Source organism: Pleuronectes platessa, chromosome 13 (genome assembly GCF_947347685.1).
Source record: "Pleuronectes platessa chromosome 13, fPlePla1.1, whole genome shotgun sequence".
Classification (NCBI taxonomy): domain Eukaryota; kingdom Metazoa; phylum Chordata; class Actinopteri; order Pleuronectiformes; family Pleuronectidae; genus Pleuronectes; species Pleuronectes platessa.
The window spans coordinates 7,281,726-7,297,755 of record NC_070638.1 but is presented as its reverse complement, the minus strand read 5'-3'; the positions used below and the strand labels follow the sequence as shown (position 1 = coordinate 7,297,755).

At 44.6% G+C, this 16,030-nt stretch overlaps 3 protein-coding genes across 4 annotated transcripts; 2 read left to right on the top strand and 1 right to left on the bottom strand.

Moving 5' to 3' along the window:
• Positions 1 to 215: 215 nt before the first annotated feature.
• ftr67 (finTRIM family, member 67) lies at positions 216 to 4,676 on the top strand. The gene is made up of 7 exons (XM_053438060.1): positions 216 to 1,036; positions 1,652 to 1,747; positions 1,915 to 2,148; positions 2,262 to 2,421; positions 2,524 to 2,625; positions 3,207 to 3,305; positions 3,921 to 4,676. The coding sequence occupies exons 1-7, from the start codon at positions 440 to 442 to the stop codon at positions 3,986 to 3,988; spliced, it is 1,356 nt and encodes a 451-aa protein (XP_053294035.1). The 5' UTR covers positions 216 to 439; the 3' UTR covers positions 3,989 to 4,676.
• Positions 4,677 to 4,808: 132 nt separating this feature from the next.
• Positions 4,809 to 9,224, top strand: LOC128454617 (E3 ubiquitin/ISG15 ligase TRIM25). 2 transcript variants are annotated; one of them, XM_053438059.1, is made up of 7 exons: positions 4,812 to 5,660; positions 6,701 to 6,787; positions 6,890 to 7,123; positions 7,831 to 7,990; positions 8,079 to 8,129; positions 8,205 to 8,264; positions 8,401 to 9,224. In XM_053438059.1, exons 1-7 carry the CDS (start codon positions 5,073 to 5,075, stop codon positions 8,925 to 8,927), a joined length of 1,707 nt encoding a protein of 568 aa, XP_053294034.1. In that variant the 5' UTR covers positions 4,812 to 5,072; the 3' UTR covers positions 8,928 to 9,224. The 2 variants fall into 2 exon arrangements, with proteins under 2 accessions (XP_053294033.1, XP_053294034.1); XM_053438058.1 differs by having other exon boundaries at positions 4,809 to 5,660; positions 6,701 to 7,123.
• eef1da (eukaryotic translation elongation factor 1 delta a (guanine nucleotide exchange protein)) lies at positions 8,984 to 16,030 on the bottom strand. Its single transcript, XM_053438061.1, has 7 exons — positions 15,913 to 16,030; positions 11,998 to 12,103; positions 10,363 to 10,444; positions 10,167 to 10,261; positions 9,881 to 10,063; positions 9,497 to 9,691; positions 8,984 to 9,090 (listed from the first exon to the last, which is right to left on the bottom strand). The coding sequence occupies exons 2-7, from the start codon at positions 12,094 to 12,096 to the stop codon at positions 9,052 to 9,054; spliced, it is 693 nt and encodes a 230-aa protein (XP_053294036.1). The 5' UTR covers positions 12,097 to 12,103; positions 15,913 to 16,030; the 3' UTR covers positions 8,984 to 9,051.

Below are 16,030 nucleotides of genomic sequence, written 5' to 3'. Positions count from 1 at the left end.
TCTCTCTCTCTCTCTCTCTCTCTCTCACTCTCACTCTCACTCTCACTCTCAAACTGAAACAGTCTGGACCTGGCAGATCGCACGCTGCACATACTCAACATTTCTAGGGAGGAATTTTCTAGACACTATTTTTGTTTATAATAATAATAATAATAATACATCTAATTACATTGAGTTATTTTTTGAAATGTTGTGGTTTTAAATGTTAAACCCCCTTATTTCCGCTTCCGGCCACGCCCCTTTATTTCTGGACTTCCTGTAAACAAAGCGTCAGCCTCTGTCTTCTCCAGCTTTCTGCAGCTGTCCTGTGTTTTCTCCGGGTTTCGCGTTCTTCCCTTGTTTTCTCCGGGTTTCGCTCTCGTCCCGTGTTGTCCCCGGTCCTCCTGGGTTTTCTCCGGGCTTCTCCCTCTTTCCTTGTGATTACTGTCGGTACTGCTCGATGGCTCAGGCCGGGGTGGTGCTGGACCGGGACCAGTTCAACTGCTCCATATGTCTGGACGTGCTGAAGGACCCGGTGACGATCCCCTGCGGACACAGCTACTGCTCCAGGTGCATCCGGGACTACTGGGACCAGGAGGACTACCTGGGGGTCTTCATGTGTCCGCAGTGCCGACACAACTTCAACCCGAGGCCGTCCCTGGCCCGGAACACGATGCTGGCCGACGTGGTGGAGAAGTTCCGGAAGACCGGACTCCAGGAGGCCGCGACGCCCGAGACCCAGAGCTTCGCGGAGGGCGACGACGTTGAGTGCGACGTGTGCACCGGGAGGAAGAACCGGGCTGTCCGGTCGTGTCTGGTGTGTTTGGCCTCCTACTGCGACGTCCACGTCCGACCCCACTACGAGTCCGCCGCCTTCAAGAAGCACCGGCTGGTGTGGGCCTCCAGGAAGCTGCAGGAGACCATCTGTCCCCGGCACGACAAGCTGCTGGAGGTGTTCTGCCGCACCGACAAACAGTGCATCTGCTACCTGTGTCTGACGGACGAGCACAAGGGACACGACACGGTGCTGGCTGAGGTGGAGGTCCAGGACCGACAGGTAACCAGTGATCGAGTCACAGCTGATCACACACACCACTCACATGCTGATCTGATCACGTGTTTAGACTGATGCTCTGATCAAACTTCTAATAGTTATGCAAAACAGTAAAGATCCTTCACTTGTACTCTTCTTCACGAGCTTAAAGATACAAACCTATGGTGCCAGTTTCTTAATAGTTTATACACTGGTTTATTAACTGTGAATACATTGTTTACTGGTTATTGATTGATCCTCCTCCAGCACTTATCTGGTCTTTTTTATCAGTTCTTTGATTTATTAGGGAAATGTTTGACTCATTTGATAAAGCAAACAACTGCAGACTTGGACTTTAAAACCTGTTATCAGTGATCAGTGATTAAATTAAAGTCATACAAAGAAAAGTTGAATCGTTTACGGGCATTTTATTATTATAACTCCAATAGAAACACAGAGCAGTGTTATCATCAAAGCATCTGATCCAAACAGGCTAAAAAGTACTTGGAAGTACCTGAAACAAACGTCTATTGCGAAACACACAAAGCGTGTTGTGGTTTTTGAATCAGTGCCTCCGGGCCACCACAGCTCCCACATCTTAGAGGTGTGACTTAAGATTCATGTTTTTTTTTTCCTCAGAGGCAGGTCGGCGACATGAAGCAGAGCTCACAGCTTCGAATTCAGCTCAGAGAGATGGAGGTTCAGGAGCTGAGACAGGCCATTTGCTCTGTTTCGGTAAGAGCTAAGTCCCAGTTCAGTTGAATAGATGTTAAAATGTCTCTATTTTTCTTTATTTGCGTAAAAACAATCATTTATTCAGATATTTCTATTGTGAAGCGCCAGTCTTTTGTGGCAAGTGAATCACGTTAGAATCTTTGCTCTCTGCGTCCCCCCCCCCCCAGCGCTCTGCTCGGGCCACAGCTGAAGAAAGCGACGCCCTCTTCACCGAGCTGATTCGGTCGATCGAGCTGAAGCGCTTCGAGGTGAGGGAGCTGATCCATGCCCAGGAGAGGACGGCCGTCAGTCAGGCTGAGCAGCTGCTGGACAAGATCCAGAAGGAGATCGCCGAGCTGAAGAAGAACGAGGCCGAGCTGGACAAGCTTTCCCACGCCGCCGACCACATCCACTTCCTCCAGGTAACTGCACTCAGATTTATCCTCTCCTTCAGATCCTCAGGACAGGAACTCTGTGACTTGAACCCACACGTCAGACTTCATTTCCCTCCCGCTTTCTGTGTTTGTGATTGCAGAGCTGTCAGTCTCTTCACGCTCCACCTGTGCTGTCGGCTCTGCCTCCAGTCACCGCCGACCCCAACATCACCTTCGGCCCAGTGATGACGGCTGTGTCCGACTTTAAAGGACTGTTGCAGGAGGTCTGCCAGGGAGGATTTGTCAGCATCTACGAGAGAGGTAGAGGCAAAAAGGCTGGTGCCAGATCTGTGTTTTCATCTGGAACATATTGTTCCTGTTATCATCTCTGTTCATGTGATTTTGTGTTTCTGTGATTTGCAGTGAGAGAAGTGGTGATCGTAGGTTCTTCAGATCCGGCTGCACAGACAGATACCACAGAGTCTAATGATTCTGTGTTTAACGGACTAATGGAAGCTACAGCAGGTGAGTCGATAAACCAGTTCATGCTTATCTACACAATACGTTGGACACTTCAATTAAAAACAACACAGTATCAATGTAAAAGCATCTTTAAAGAACGTTTGTTAGATTTTGTTATGACACACTTGTCACTCTTACTGTTTTAATGGTTTTTGGAAGTCAGGTGTTTTATGTTATACACATTGTAAAACACTTTAGGCAAATTTAAGATTTTTATCCTTCCACAAAGTTTGGTTGTTATCTGTTCTGTAGATTTTGCATAATCCTGCTAAGTAACGGACAGAGAGACAAATACAGATATAAACATAACGTCCTTCAGAGGTACTTATGGTTATAAAATAAATATAATGTAATATATATGTCTTTAAATTGATGGACTTGGTTAAATATGTACTCCTGTAGAAACTGTTTGCTTGTGTTTCCACCTCTAACCACATTATCATGCTTTACAAAGACCTTATTCAGCTGGTTGTTTAAAGGGTATTTGCTGAATCTGCACTGGTAGAGGACGAGAGTCGTGTTCCTGCTGTAACCTGACACTTTGGACAGCTGAGACAACTGTCTTTGTCTTTTTGTGTTTACAGCGATCTCTTCGCCTGGGCTGGACCAAAGTCCTGTGAGTCCTCTCAACCCCTTCCTCCCTCAGGGATCCGCTGTGCCCACGTTTGGCATCTTGTCATTTGGTAAATAGAGACATTATCAGAAGTAACGTGTTTCAATGAAACGTGCTAATTTAGTACATGATGCAAATTATGTCACAAATATCATTTTAGTGACAGAAAGAGGGGACAAATTCAGCATATGTAATGTATCTTTGCTGTGGTTGTAGGAAAACTTAAATTAAAGTTGTAAATGAAAAAAATTAAGTTATATTCCAAGAAAAACCCTTCAATTTACAACTTCATTCTTGCAAATTTATGGCTTAAGATGTTATATCACAAGAATTAAATCGTAAATATAAAAGAATGAAGTGGTAACATTAGAAGAAAGTAGTAAATTTACAAGAAAAAGGTCACAATATTACGACATTGTTCTTGTTTTTTTTTCTTTAAATGCCCCCAATACTCCGTCATAGTATGTAAAGTATGAGTTTTATCAATAACGGCATAACTAAGTACTGAAACAGCAACTTCTCACATGGTATATTAGGAAAAGCATTTTGCGTTCACCAGCTCTCCTTATAGTCCAGCACAGGAACATATGTGTGAGCTCTGCTCTTATCAGTTCACCACAGTCCTGACGTCCTGTCTGTGGCCTCCTGCTGTTGTTGACTAATAATGACCCGTCTCTCTGCTCAGGCACCAAACTGTCCTCCGGACCCCGACCCAGGCACCTTCAGCGACGTGCTCACCCCAGGAGGAAATAGACTTCTATCAGCATTTCACGGCCTGAACGCCCCTGGACTTGACCGCCCTCCCTCTCCTCTCACAAACCTGTACCGCCATGTACGAATTGAAAAGCTGATTGTTTGGTTTTGACCAATCAGCTGTCCTTGCATCTCGCAGTTAAGTGCAGGTGGGAAAGCGACGAGGAAGGAAGAGCTGCTGAAAACCACACAGACGAATCATCTACCGCTTTAGTATTAAAGGTTGTGTGTAGAATTTAGTGACAACAAAAATCAAGTAATAGAGAAGAATACCCCTCAACTCACCCTCCTGATGTAAATATAAAGTATTTAAAATATAAAGGGCTCTTTCTCGGGGTAGAGAAAACCACAATTTCTACATTTTAGATGATTATAGACTAGTGAAAGTATCACTAGCATTATTTTATCCCTCTCACCTAAATCTCACAGACTGGACCTTTCAAGCGGCGAGAAGCAGAACTGAATTCACTGTCTCATTTCATCATTTGCAGGAAAATGTCTGGAAATTGAGTTCAGTTTTTATTTAAATCATGATTTTATCAACTCATTTTCGTTTTTTTTACTGAAAGCTCTAACACTAAACATTCTGCCTTACATAATCTATGTGTAATAAAGTATTGTGATGTATGATGTGCTGACATAAAAATAAAAAAACACGCTTGTTTTATCAAGGTGGTGCTTATTTCCACATGGGCTGGTTTATTTATTTTATTGTATTGTCAGCATATTATCAGTATTGTGTGTGTGTGTGTGTGTGTCCGCGAGGTGGAAGTGGACAAACAGGTTTTGCTGTGCACACAAAAACACCGCAGCTCTTTAATGAAAAATGTTTTGTGTCCAATTTCATACGTCGATGCATTTTGTGAATTTACCTCCGTATGTAAACTCAGCGGCTGTTGGTTCAGCAGGTTGTTCTTTGCTGGGTTTACTGGTTCCTGGTGTTTACTGGTTCCTGGTGGGCAGGCTGTGATTGGAGGCTTCACGGCCTCAGCGTGTGAAAGCCTAGGAGCTGACGTCAAACTCACCTGGACACCACGCCCATCTTTGTCCCTTTCCAGTTTCTGTTGGGAGTGCTGGGGGGGAAATGGCAGCGGCAACTATTTCTATAGAGCAGGACCAGTTCTGTTGTTCCGTGTGCCTGGAGGTTCTGAGGGACCCGGTGACGATCCCCTGTGGACACAGCTACTGTTTGGACTGCATCGAGGACTACTGGAGCGGGACCCGGCAGAAGGGCCAGTACAGCTGCCCCCAGTGCCGACAGGTGTTTAACCCCAGACCTCTGCTGAGCAGGAACACGGTTCTGGGGGAAGTGGTGGAGCAGTTTCAGCGAAGCGGACTCATAGCTTCGGCCCAAACCCCGGCCAAACCGGATGACGTGAAGTGCAGCGCCTGCTCGGGGAGGAAGAGCAAAGCCGTGAAGTCCTGCCCGGTTTGCTCGCAGTCGTTCTGCGCGTCTCACCTGAGAGGCCACGAGGAGCGCTTCCACGGAAAGGCTCACAAAGTGGGGCCAGCTCCAGAGCAGCTGAGGGGGGAGAAGCTGTGTCCGCAGCACGACAAGCCACTGCGTCTGTACTGCCGCACCGACCAACACAGTGTGTGCACCCAGTGCGTGAGAGACAGACACAAGGGCCACGACACAGTCCCAGTGGCGGAGGAGAGATCTGCACAACAGGTGGGTTCCAACTCTCACGATCTAGCAATCCGTCAAATATGTTTATAAACACATTCATTTACTGTAATACAACTGAGATTAGTATTAACTTTGTTGGAGTACTTTATCCACGTCATTCATACAGTATATTAATCATTATTGGAACTTCAGGGAACTTTCACCCGGACTCAGATGAACTGATTCGATATTGGTGCCCGGAGGTTAAAGGTCAACGTGACAATATTTGTAGTCATGAATGAACTGATTAGGATTTGGTGTTCAAACACGTTTCGCTTTGTGACTGTAATATCACCACAAGCCAGCTCTTTCAAATTTGGCGCTAACATTCACTTGGACTCACGGATGAACTTCAGTGACCTTGTATGACTCTGGAATTTCTTTTTTGTAGACTATACCTTGAATAAAAATTACTATCAACTTTTTGAAACTAACAATTTAGTAGCACTTGAATGGCACTTACTTAAAGCACTTTATAGTTTTGCTTTATTTTGAAGAAATTGTACTTTCTTGATTCTTGTCGTCCTGTGTCTGTACCCTCGGGGTTGAATGCACTAATTGTAAGTCGCTTTGGATAAAAGCGTCAGCTAAATGAAATGTAATGTAGACAGAAACTGCAACCACACTTTGGTAATTTGAAAGTATATTCCTCCTTTTTCAATTTCTACAATAACTCCCTCACCTCACCTCTGCATTGGACAATCATTTGTTTGCGGCACCTCCACCAACTATCTGGATGTGAATCTCTAAATGAACCTAACTTAGCTAAACTTAAAGACAAATTGATGAACAGACCTTTAATTTGTAAATCTGGAGTCCGAAATGAAGGACATCCTAGGCTTCAGGGTTTAAAACATTGAACCCAGGGAGAGTGAGATGTGCTCTGGTCCTGCGGCCGCATGTTGTGAGTCCAAAGCTTTGATTGTAAAAAGAAAAACATCCATCTTGAAAGTCAAGGGTGGAAAGTACATCTGAGCGAGCAGCCTGAGGGGGGGGCACACTGTGTGATATCTTCTATCTGTTCATCTTCTGCATTCTCCCAGAAAAAGCTCCAGGAAGCCGGTTTGAAGTCTGTGCAGAAAGTGAAGGACACGGAGAAAGAACTTCGATATATAATCGGATACATTAAGGTGAGTGAGATTTACCCATGTGGACAGAGAGAAATGTTTGGTGTGTGTGTGTGTGTGACTCCTGGAGACCAAGCCGATAAGGTAAGAGTTGATCCTCTGCAGCACTCCACAGAGGCGGCGGTGGACGAGAGCCAGAGGATTTTCTCCAGGCTGATCCGCTCCATAGAGAAACAAGGCCTGGAGGTGAAGGAGCTGATCCGAGGCCAGGAGAGAGCGGCTGTCACTCAGGCTGCGGAGCTGCTGGAGAAGCTGCAGAGGGAGATGGTCGAGCTGAGGAGGAGCGACGCTGAGCTGGAGAAGCTCTGCCGCTCAGACGACCACGTCCACTTCCTGCAGGTAGGAAACCAAAGCAGAGGCTTGTCCAAGTGCTTTCACTTCCTGAAACTTTGACTATTGCAGCAGCCTCATTACACCTGCTGTCAACCTCAGGAACTGTTATCACCTCTGCCAAGGAGGTTATGTTTTCACCCTGTTGGTTTTTAAACAGGATTACAGCTAAACTCGGAGGGATGCAGTACTGGTGACGGAAGAACTAGTGCAGATACAAATCTGATCCAGGATTAATTTCCATTTGGAGAAAATCCAAATCAGTTTTCTCTTGGAATAACAAATATCAGGCACATGTAGGGGACGGATATCTGAGTGAAATTTGGTGCCACTTGATGGATGTGAAGCAAAATGTTCTGCCTCGGCCTCTAGCTATTTAATCATTCTGATGCTAGAGGAGCCAGAAAAAGATGTACTCTTAATTTGTATATCGAGAATAAAGTCAATGTTGAAATTTGACAATTTGAGAAGAAATATTTGATTAAATCAGAAGTTATTTTGACTACAGATAATAGTGAAAGTTAAATAAACTTGAAATGTCAAGATTTAAATTGAACCTTTCTAGAACACCAAACTATTTAAGGTTTAGCTTATGACAGCCTCAAAATATTGAACCGGATAATAAACGTTTGTAATGGATCTTTTCCTTCTGAAGCACTTTTTCAAACAATAACTATCCTTTTCCGTCCTGAAATTTCTTTGATGCGTGACGGCAGAGGTCAAAGTCTTTTCAGTTCCCTACCAAGACGGTGGAGCTTCCCAGCACTGATGCACTTCAATATACAATGTACAAAACCACGAGAGGAGCCCTGGCTGATCTGAAGAACAGTCTGGATGAAACCTTCGAAAAAGAATTAAGCAGAATCTCTGAGAAAGGTTAGTCTTTCTTTCAACAAGCATCGGATTTTGTTTTAGGAAATTATGAAGCGCATTTTCTAAAAGGTATTTTTTAATCTGCATTTAGTGATTTCACTGAAGGAAACCAGCAATCAAGTCACCTCAGAGAAAACTAAAGGTAGAAGCATTTTTTCTCTTTATGGTGAAATTGAGTTATTCAATAATTCCATGTTTAACTCTGATCTTCCAACAGCAAAACATGCAGAAGTATCGTTCAACACCGAACCGAAGACGAGGGCTGATTTCCTACAATGTGAGTAAAATTATTTATTTTTGCTTCTGAAATAAAAATTCGTCAAATATAATCATTTCTGGTTAGAATATCATAAGATTGTCTATTAAATATGGAATTCTGTATCATACATTTATTCTTTTTCTTCCCTGTCCAGATTACAATGATTTAACTCTGGATCCAAACACAGCCAATCCTTATTTATGCTTCTCTGATGGTCGGCGAGTGTTGACCACGCGTCCGGAGCCGCAGCCCTACCCCGACCACCCGGACCGCTTCACCAACTGGGCCCAGGTGCTGTGCAGAGCCGGTATGGCCGGACGCTGCTACTGGGAGGTGGAGTGGTCTGGGAAGGGAGGGGTTTCCGTCGGCGTCTGCTACAAGAACATGAGTAGAGCTGGAGGAGGGAGCGACAGCAAGCTGGGGCACAACTCCAAATCCTGGAGCCTGGACTGCTCCAGCTCCGCCTGCTCGTTTCAGCACAACAAGGAGAGCCTGACCATCGCGGCTCTCGGCTGCAGCAGGATCGGAGTGTATCTGGACCTCAGGGCCGGGACTTTGTCTTTCTACAATGTTTCTGAAACTATGGGGTTGCTTCATAAAGTGAAGACCACGTTCACTCAGCCTGTGTACCCAGGATTCTGGGTGGGATTAGGCTCAACTCTGAAGCTGTGCTCTCCTTAAACATGAACAGCAGGAATGACCTTAACATTTCACAGAATAAAAACCAAACAGAGATGTTTGTGCTCAAAGCTTTAATAACCGTGTCAGCGAGGAGCAGCAGCAGCAAAGGAAGAGCAGGTGGAGCTTAGATCTTATTGAAGGCAGCTACATCTACACTCTGGACCTGCAGAAGAAGAAAAACAAACAGGTCAAGGTGTGTGTTTGAAGGTATTTATGTTTTTGTGTTGTAGTGATTTGTTGTACATCCAAGTTGTTTAATTTAAAAACAAATAAAGCATCAAGTGTGATATACACTAATGTTTTTTTGAGTGTATTTTTTCTCCTCAACGTTTAAGACAAATGAAAGATTTTTGGAAATAGCATTCTTTATTTTCTAGTAGATTTGAGGATAGACATGATCAACAAAGTCTCGATAATTATTGGGAAACACGTCTGTACGACTCTCACCACTGTCCATTTGATCTCCTGATGCTTCAGTAGCCTACATGTTAAACATCAGGTGGATTAAACCATTCAACATCGGAGTTTCTTTTAGGGAGACACACAAATGAAAGTTGACCGTTACTTACAAAGTCCTCAAACTTGGTGATCTCCTCCTCGAGGATGTCGGTTCCGACCTTGTCGTCCTCGACCACACAGCCGATCTGCAGCTTCTTGATGCCGTAGCCCACCGGCACCAGTTTGGATGCTCCCCACAGGAGCCCGTCTATCTGCACCGTGCGCACACACTCCTCCAGCTTCGCCATGTCCGTCTCATCGTCCCACTGAGGAGAAATGGAGGAAAGACATTAATGTTAAATCTGATTTGAAGTTGTAAAGACACAATTTCTATGGCAGGACTCTGCTTGACAATTTTCCGATCAGCCTATAATGTACCGCCTGCAGATGTAATACTTTGCACACAATGTAAGACCTTCATTTCCTTTATCTAATATAAACGCTGTGCTACTCACAGGTTTGACGTCCAACAGGATCGATGACTTGGCAATGAGTGTAGGTTTCTTGGCCTTCTTGGCTGCATAGGCATCAATGCGCTCCTGCTTGAGGCGTTCTGTCTCCTCATCATCTTCATCACTGCCGAACAAGTCCATGTCATCATCTTCGTCATCACTGTCTTCCACCTTGGCTGGAGCAGCCTGGGAAAAATACAAAACAGTCATTTGAGCCGTTTAGTTTTTCAAACAAGGTTGTTAACTTTTTTCTTTTCCAGCACCAATAAATTCGAATTGAGTTATCTACCTTAGCAGATGGGACGGCTGCTGTTGCAGGGGTCTTTTCCAGCAAAGCTACTCTGGACTCTAACTTCAGCATGGTTGCTTTCATGTGCTCCACCACTGAAGAAGCAGAAACACGACACACGTCAATTCTGTTAATACTATTAATACTGTGAAACCATAACATGTGAGCAAAAGCAGTCAAGCAAACACACACACACCTTTGTGCAGCGTCTGGTTCTCCAGCTCCAGGCTCTTCATGCGTGTAACCAGCTCCTGGTCTGCTCCTGCATGTGAGGATGACTGTGGAAAGATGAACACAGACCAATTATCCCGGTGTCATGTCGCAGATCAGGGTGGAAATTGAAACGCGGCAAAGCAGGTGCATTATCATCCAGAATGAGATCCAAACCAGGTCTGATGTGAAGCAGCAAGCCACAAAAATCAATTATGATGTGCAAAGACGTGCAGGTTAAATCAAACGTGAGCTGGGGGGGGTGGGGGGGGAACCTGCCTTCAACAAAAGGGTATTAAAAAAACAAAAAAAAAAATCGAGTCGTTTGCATGGATTCAAATCAGCGTTATCTAAATTGTTAAGCAGTGAGATCTTCACAGGCTTTAGTGGTGGATGTTCTTTTTTCCAGTTCCAGGTTAGATGTTTCCAGTTGCACAGAATGATACGACTGTAGTGTTGATCTTTTGGGGCAACTCTTGGCAGTGGTACAAATTTCCCATTAGTCAGACTATTCCTGTAAGTTTTATCAATGAATAACCATCTCATTCAGACAGTATATGAAATCTCCTTTGTGAGTAAAGATTAGTGTTAAAACCACAATAAATTAGCATTTGAATTATATCTGATAATCAGCGCATTATCCTCAAATAAACATGAAATTATGCAACATGAAACCAGTTAGTGTTTGTGCAGGATGTTTGGTGAGATGCTGATCCAGGGTCAGACATCTTCGTGCTGTGATAAAGACGCAGCAGACACACCTAGCGGTCCGTCTCAGGCTCGCAGCGTTCTCAGGTCTGAACACAGCAAAGCTCAACGTGCACCACTTACATTTCTGTGCTGGCGTTTCTGGTTGCGCCCTTTGGCCGGCTGCGGGGCCGTTTTCACCTGCACCCGCTGACGTACAGAGTTACAAGTGAGGGAGGAAACGAAGAAAAGACAAGAAGAGAGAAACAGTCGTTGGCTGAAGTAGAGAGTCGGCTGCTACACACGGATCATCAGAGCCATCAAAAGTCACATGATAGAAACGGATGTGAACGCTTTGAAACTTTTATTTCTTCTATATTCATGACATTTTTGAATAGACTTTATAAAAAAAATTTCGGGGCACGTTTCTCAAAATTAAGAAAAAAGCACATCACTGAATCAATCTGGATTATTAGAAATCCCAGAGTACATGGGAAGCTGTGCCCTTTTCTAATTACGTGAAATTAGCCTTTAAGTACTAGAAGCGACCCCACTATAATCTCTATTGTTACAGGGCCTGTGCAGTGAGAACACTTTGGAGCTGCAGGCCCGGGACAGCCCGACAGGCAGAGGCAGCTGCCAAACCACCTGACCCTCCTCTGAAGGACGAGTCACTTCTAAATCGAGGGGCTTAACCCGCATGCACGCGGCTGCTCCGAGCGGCCGAGCGCCATTACGGACCATGATGCAACTGGCGCTTTAAACCAACAGACTGACAGACAGCTGTGAAGGAGGAAGACAGGAAGAGAAAAAGCGCCACAGGTGCAGGTTTGACACTCAAAAGGTGTAAAAAATAAAAGACACGCATGTAGAACATACAGCCCTGGAGACCAGGTCTCTGGGTCTGTGGCTGGAGATAAAGTGTTTGTGGTACCTGCCCGTTGGCTCCCTCGTAGAAGTGCGTCTCTGCCTCATCGTAGCGCTGTTTGTCGAACCAGATGTTCTCGGAGGCGAGGCACTGGAGTCCACTCATCTTGGTACTGAGGAGGTAAGAGGAGAAATTCAGGAGAAATTCAGACAGTGTAAAGAAATCTTCATTAGAACTTCGGACAGTTCATCTAAGAGTCGTGACCGGGTGTTAAAGCGCTGCAGTCGGCACAATCAGACACAGGGCAGGAGCAACAGGTTAACAAGACGCTGGTTTCCATGTTAGGACAACATGCTGAGTCACAGATGTCACGAAGGTGGGACAGGGAGAGACAAGTCAAACCATGAGACAGACATTTTCTTTTAAAACAACCAGCAAGCAGACATAAAAAAAAAAAACGTGGAATCACAGTTTGTGAAATAACAGACATAAAAATATTTAAAAAACTAAACGTTATAATAACTTGACATCTTTGTTTCAGCTCCAGTTCGAGTTGAACTGGTGGGTTAACAGCAGCAGACTGGTGTCTGCACATTCCTCAGCCAGTGAGAGTTGCCTGCTCTGCAGAGTCTGGATTATAGAACAAAACACTGCTCACCACTAAATCAACAAGCCCCCCCCCTTAGTGATAGCAGAAACCTATTCATCAAAACACAGAAGCAATTTACTACACATGACTGAATATCACTACAAGTTGTACATTGATTCTCATGTAACATTGATACATGCCTAGTCTTTGTTGGTGTTTAAACTTCATGCATGCGATTCCTGCAACAACACAAACTAGGGCCACGTTGTAGCACTGACGGGCCCGAGCACACGCATTCTGAAGCCGGTTGCAGTTAGTGGAGACAGTGATCAATGACCAAGCGCACGTCTCTCCACACTGCATGCGTTTTGCACACTGCGACAAGGACAACCGCTTCACTTCCTGCCTCTGTCATGCACCGCTGGACCACGATCACACCGTGTGACGAAAACTCAAAATTCAAGGTTGTTTATATCTCCATCTTGTTGTGACGACGCTCGTGTCCACATGAAGTTGATCTGTTGAAAACCCTGGGACCAGTATGTCAAAGATTTTTGGGGGAAAAAGGCCAAAAATCCCAAAATGGCAGGCTTCCTGTTGCGTTTTTCCCCATTGCACCTCGAGACTTATTTCTTGTCTAGTCACGATTTTTGTGAAGATCGGTGAAAGATAACTGAGGGGAATTTTCTTAGATGGCGCTGTTGAGCCATTTTGCCAATTATTTTCGGACAAGTCAGGCAACCGTTAATTCAGTCAAAATGTGTCTTCAACAAGAAACTACAGTTTAAATAAATCTGCCTATCAAAAATATTACTAGGGCTTGAACGTGGTGGGAAAAGACCCATTTGAATTCAATATATACCGACTAGAAAAGCCTCAGAACATCTGTAACGGTTCGTCTTCCGATGTATGAATACATCCGAACAAATTATGTTTAGCTTCAAATTTGTTAAAACTTGAATTTTTGAAAAACTGAAAACCCTTTAAAACACAATACACAAGTTAGCATAACGAAAATGCAGACGGACAACAACTGAAAACCAATCATCAGTTATAAAAAACAACTGAAAACACACAGCAAGTCTCTCCCATTCCTTATGCGAGGGGTCATACTTGTCCCATTTGGGTCGGCTTTGCGTCTCCGAGTGGAGCCTCTTCCTGTGGTAAGGCCCCCTGCTGCCCTTGCCGCCCTGCTCGTTCTCAGAGGAGGTGCGGTGGCGGCCTCTACTGGACTGACGGTGAGGGGTACCGGACGCCTTCACGACAGGGACAGGCTCCTGCTGCTTATTGCTGATGTTTCTGGAGCGGAAGGTCAAGTGGCCTTTGGTGCCTGGGCTCCGTGGAGAGGACGCCAGCGGTCCATTGCCATTGGAGGCCAGTCGGCGATAGTGGTTGCCCTCAGCCTGCTCATGGGCACTGCGGTTGTGCCAAATAGCTTCTGCCTGCCTGCACTGCTGACTGTTGGGCGAGGACTGATCCATTTCTCTATTAAAAGGGTTATCTGATCTGAAAGGTTAGTTTTAATAGACAAGTAAGTTAATTGAGCAATTACTTTTTTGATCGTCACTAGATTTACATGAAACCAGTTCGATGATCAATTGTTTTTCTTAGCAAAAAATGCCAAATGTCCGTTGATTCCAAATGTGATTGAGTACTTTTTATGTATAGTGCAATCCATTTAATTGTAACAGTGACGATCATTTTGTATTCTTTTTAATAATAATTACTCCTTGATTAATCGAAAGCAGATTAATCAATGGAAAGACAAGCTTTCATTTTGTGTACAAGTTAGTATGATAGCCACATCCTAGCCATACCTTTCCATGCAATTAAAGGATCGCACAAACTGCCCCCTCGAAAAAAACTCATCAACACCGGTCTGAAGAAGTGGAAAGACGAGAAAAACACCAGACATTTGTCTTCGTGGAGTGCTGGTGAATTGCTGGTGCAACAAGTTCCAACCTCTCCAAAACTGCAGCAATCCACAGTATGTGGTGAGGAGCAGCCCCAACGTTAAAACTCACCTTTGTTTACTGGAATGAGAAGCTGATACGCAAACAGAGAATAGATAGAAAATACAAAACTCAAACCCTTTATAGTCCATCGTGGAAGCAACAAGTGCGGAAGATAAAATGAACGCGGAAAAACTCCGAACAGCTGGTGACTTCAGATGTTAGCTCTGAGAAGTGTGCATTTCATGTTTAATACGAGTCTTGTTGCCTCAAGTTACTAGGGTTGTCAAAAAAAACTCACACTAAAATAGATGCTCATTTGCATCAGTATCGATACCAACACCTTCACCTCCTCCAGTCGACACACAGCCCCTCCCCTGGCTCGCAGCTGAACACATAGTTAAAGGTTCAGTGTGTAGAATCTAGTGACATCTAGTGGTGAAGTTATATGTTGCAGACGAATACCCCTCGTCTCACCCTCCACTTCCAAACATGAAAAACAACCTGTGGCAGCCTTCACTTGTCATAAAGGTGTTTAGTTTGTCCAGTCTGGGCTACTGTAAAAAAAACTAAAAAACATGGCAGCCTCCGTGGAGTGGACCTGCTCCCGATGTAAATATAAAGTATTCAAATGTAAAGGGCCCATTCTAGAATAAAGGAAAGAACAATTTGTACAGTTTGGATGAAACACTTGTGTTTAAACATCACTAGGGTTATTGTATATATTCAATTACTGCCATTAAATCCCTTTCACCTGAACCTTACACACTGGACCTATAACACTGAGTTTCTGCAACTGCTGCTGAAGCAGGTTCGCGACCCGTTTTAGTTTGGCAGCGTGTTGCATATGAGGCAAAGAACCAGGGAACGACTGAGGATGATGATAAATAAACAATGTGACCAAGTTTGAGCAGCACACCAGACGCCCCCCCCGGGCCTTTGTGAGACCAGTAAAGCTCCAGTTCCAAACAACATAGAAGTATTCAAACAGGTTAGCCACATTAACAGTGTATTAAGTTACCATTGAGCTAAAGACGGTCCTGTTTGTCTGTAACGGTTACAAGATAACATTTAACAAGATAACACAATTACATTGTTTCTCTCAAAGTCCCAGACTGAAGCTGAGAAAACCCACAACTGCACCTAAACCAGTGATGTTGGTGTTAATGTCCGTTTTGTTGTTATCTTTACTTCAAGCACGTGTTATGAATCTTAATGTTTAATAACGGTACCGAGTTTGAGATTCTAGCTTCGTGACAATCCTACAAGTTTACACGGCAACTTTTTCTTTTTTTTTTGACAGCCGCCTCCAACTCGTAGTTCACTTTGACCACGTGGCGCTGAAATAGTCCCACAAGCACAACATGTCCGTCTCTTTACGAACAGCTGCAGATCCAGGACCGGGTCCGCTGCGGGGACATAAGACTTCTCGGGACTTACTCTGGGTTTTGTTCGACGTTCGGCGGCTCGGTGTCGGTGCTGTCGCGTGCTGCCTCGCCTGTAATCCGACGGTGGAAGAGAACTCGCGGTGCCGGGACGCGCGTATTCAGCGGTGACG

Excerpts from the sequence above, each read along its gene's own strand:
- LOC128454617 (XM_053438058.1), top strand. The coding sequence starts at position 5,073 with ATGGCAGCGGCAACTATTTCTATAGAGCAGGACCAGTTCTGTTGTTCC. Across the intron at positions 7,124-7,830 it reads ACCACGTCCACTTCCTGCAG|AGGTCAAAGTCTTTTCAGTT; the intron begins GTAGGAAACCAA and ends GCGTGACGGCAG. Across the intron at positions 8,265-8,400 it reads GAGGGCTGATTTCCTACAAT|ATTACAATGATTTAACTCTG; the intron begins GTGAGTAAAATT and ends TTCCCTGTCCAG.
- eef1da (XM_053438061.1), bottom strand. The coding sequence starts at position 12,096 with ATGAGTGGACTCCAGTGCCTCGCCTCCGAGAACATCTGGTTCGACAAA. Across the intron at positions 10,445-11,997 it reads ACGAGGGAGCCAACGGGCAG|TCATCCTCACATGCAGGAGC; the intron begins GTACCACAAACA and ends ATCTTTCCACAG. Across the intron at positions 9,692-9,880 it reads TCCTGTTGGACGTCAAACCT|TGGGACGATGAGACGGACAT; the intron begins GTGAGTAGCACA and ends ATTTCTCCTCAG.
- ftr67 (XM_053438060.1), top strand. The coding sequence starts at position 440 with ATGGCTCAGGCCGGGGTGGTGCTGGACCGGGACCAGTTCAACTGCTCC. Across the intron at positions 1,037-1,651 it reads TGGAGGTCCAGGACCGACAG|AGGCAGGTCGGCGACATGAA; the intron begins GTAACCAGTGAT and ends TTTTTTCCTCAG. Across the intron at positions 1,748-1,914 it reads AGGCCATTTGCTCTGTTTCG|CGCTCTGCTCGGGCCACAGC; the intron begins GTAAGAGCTAAG and ends CCCCCCCCCCAG.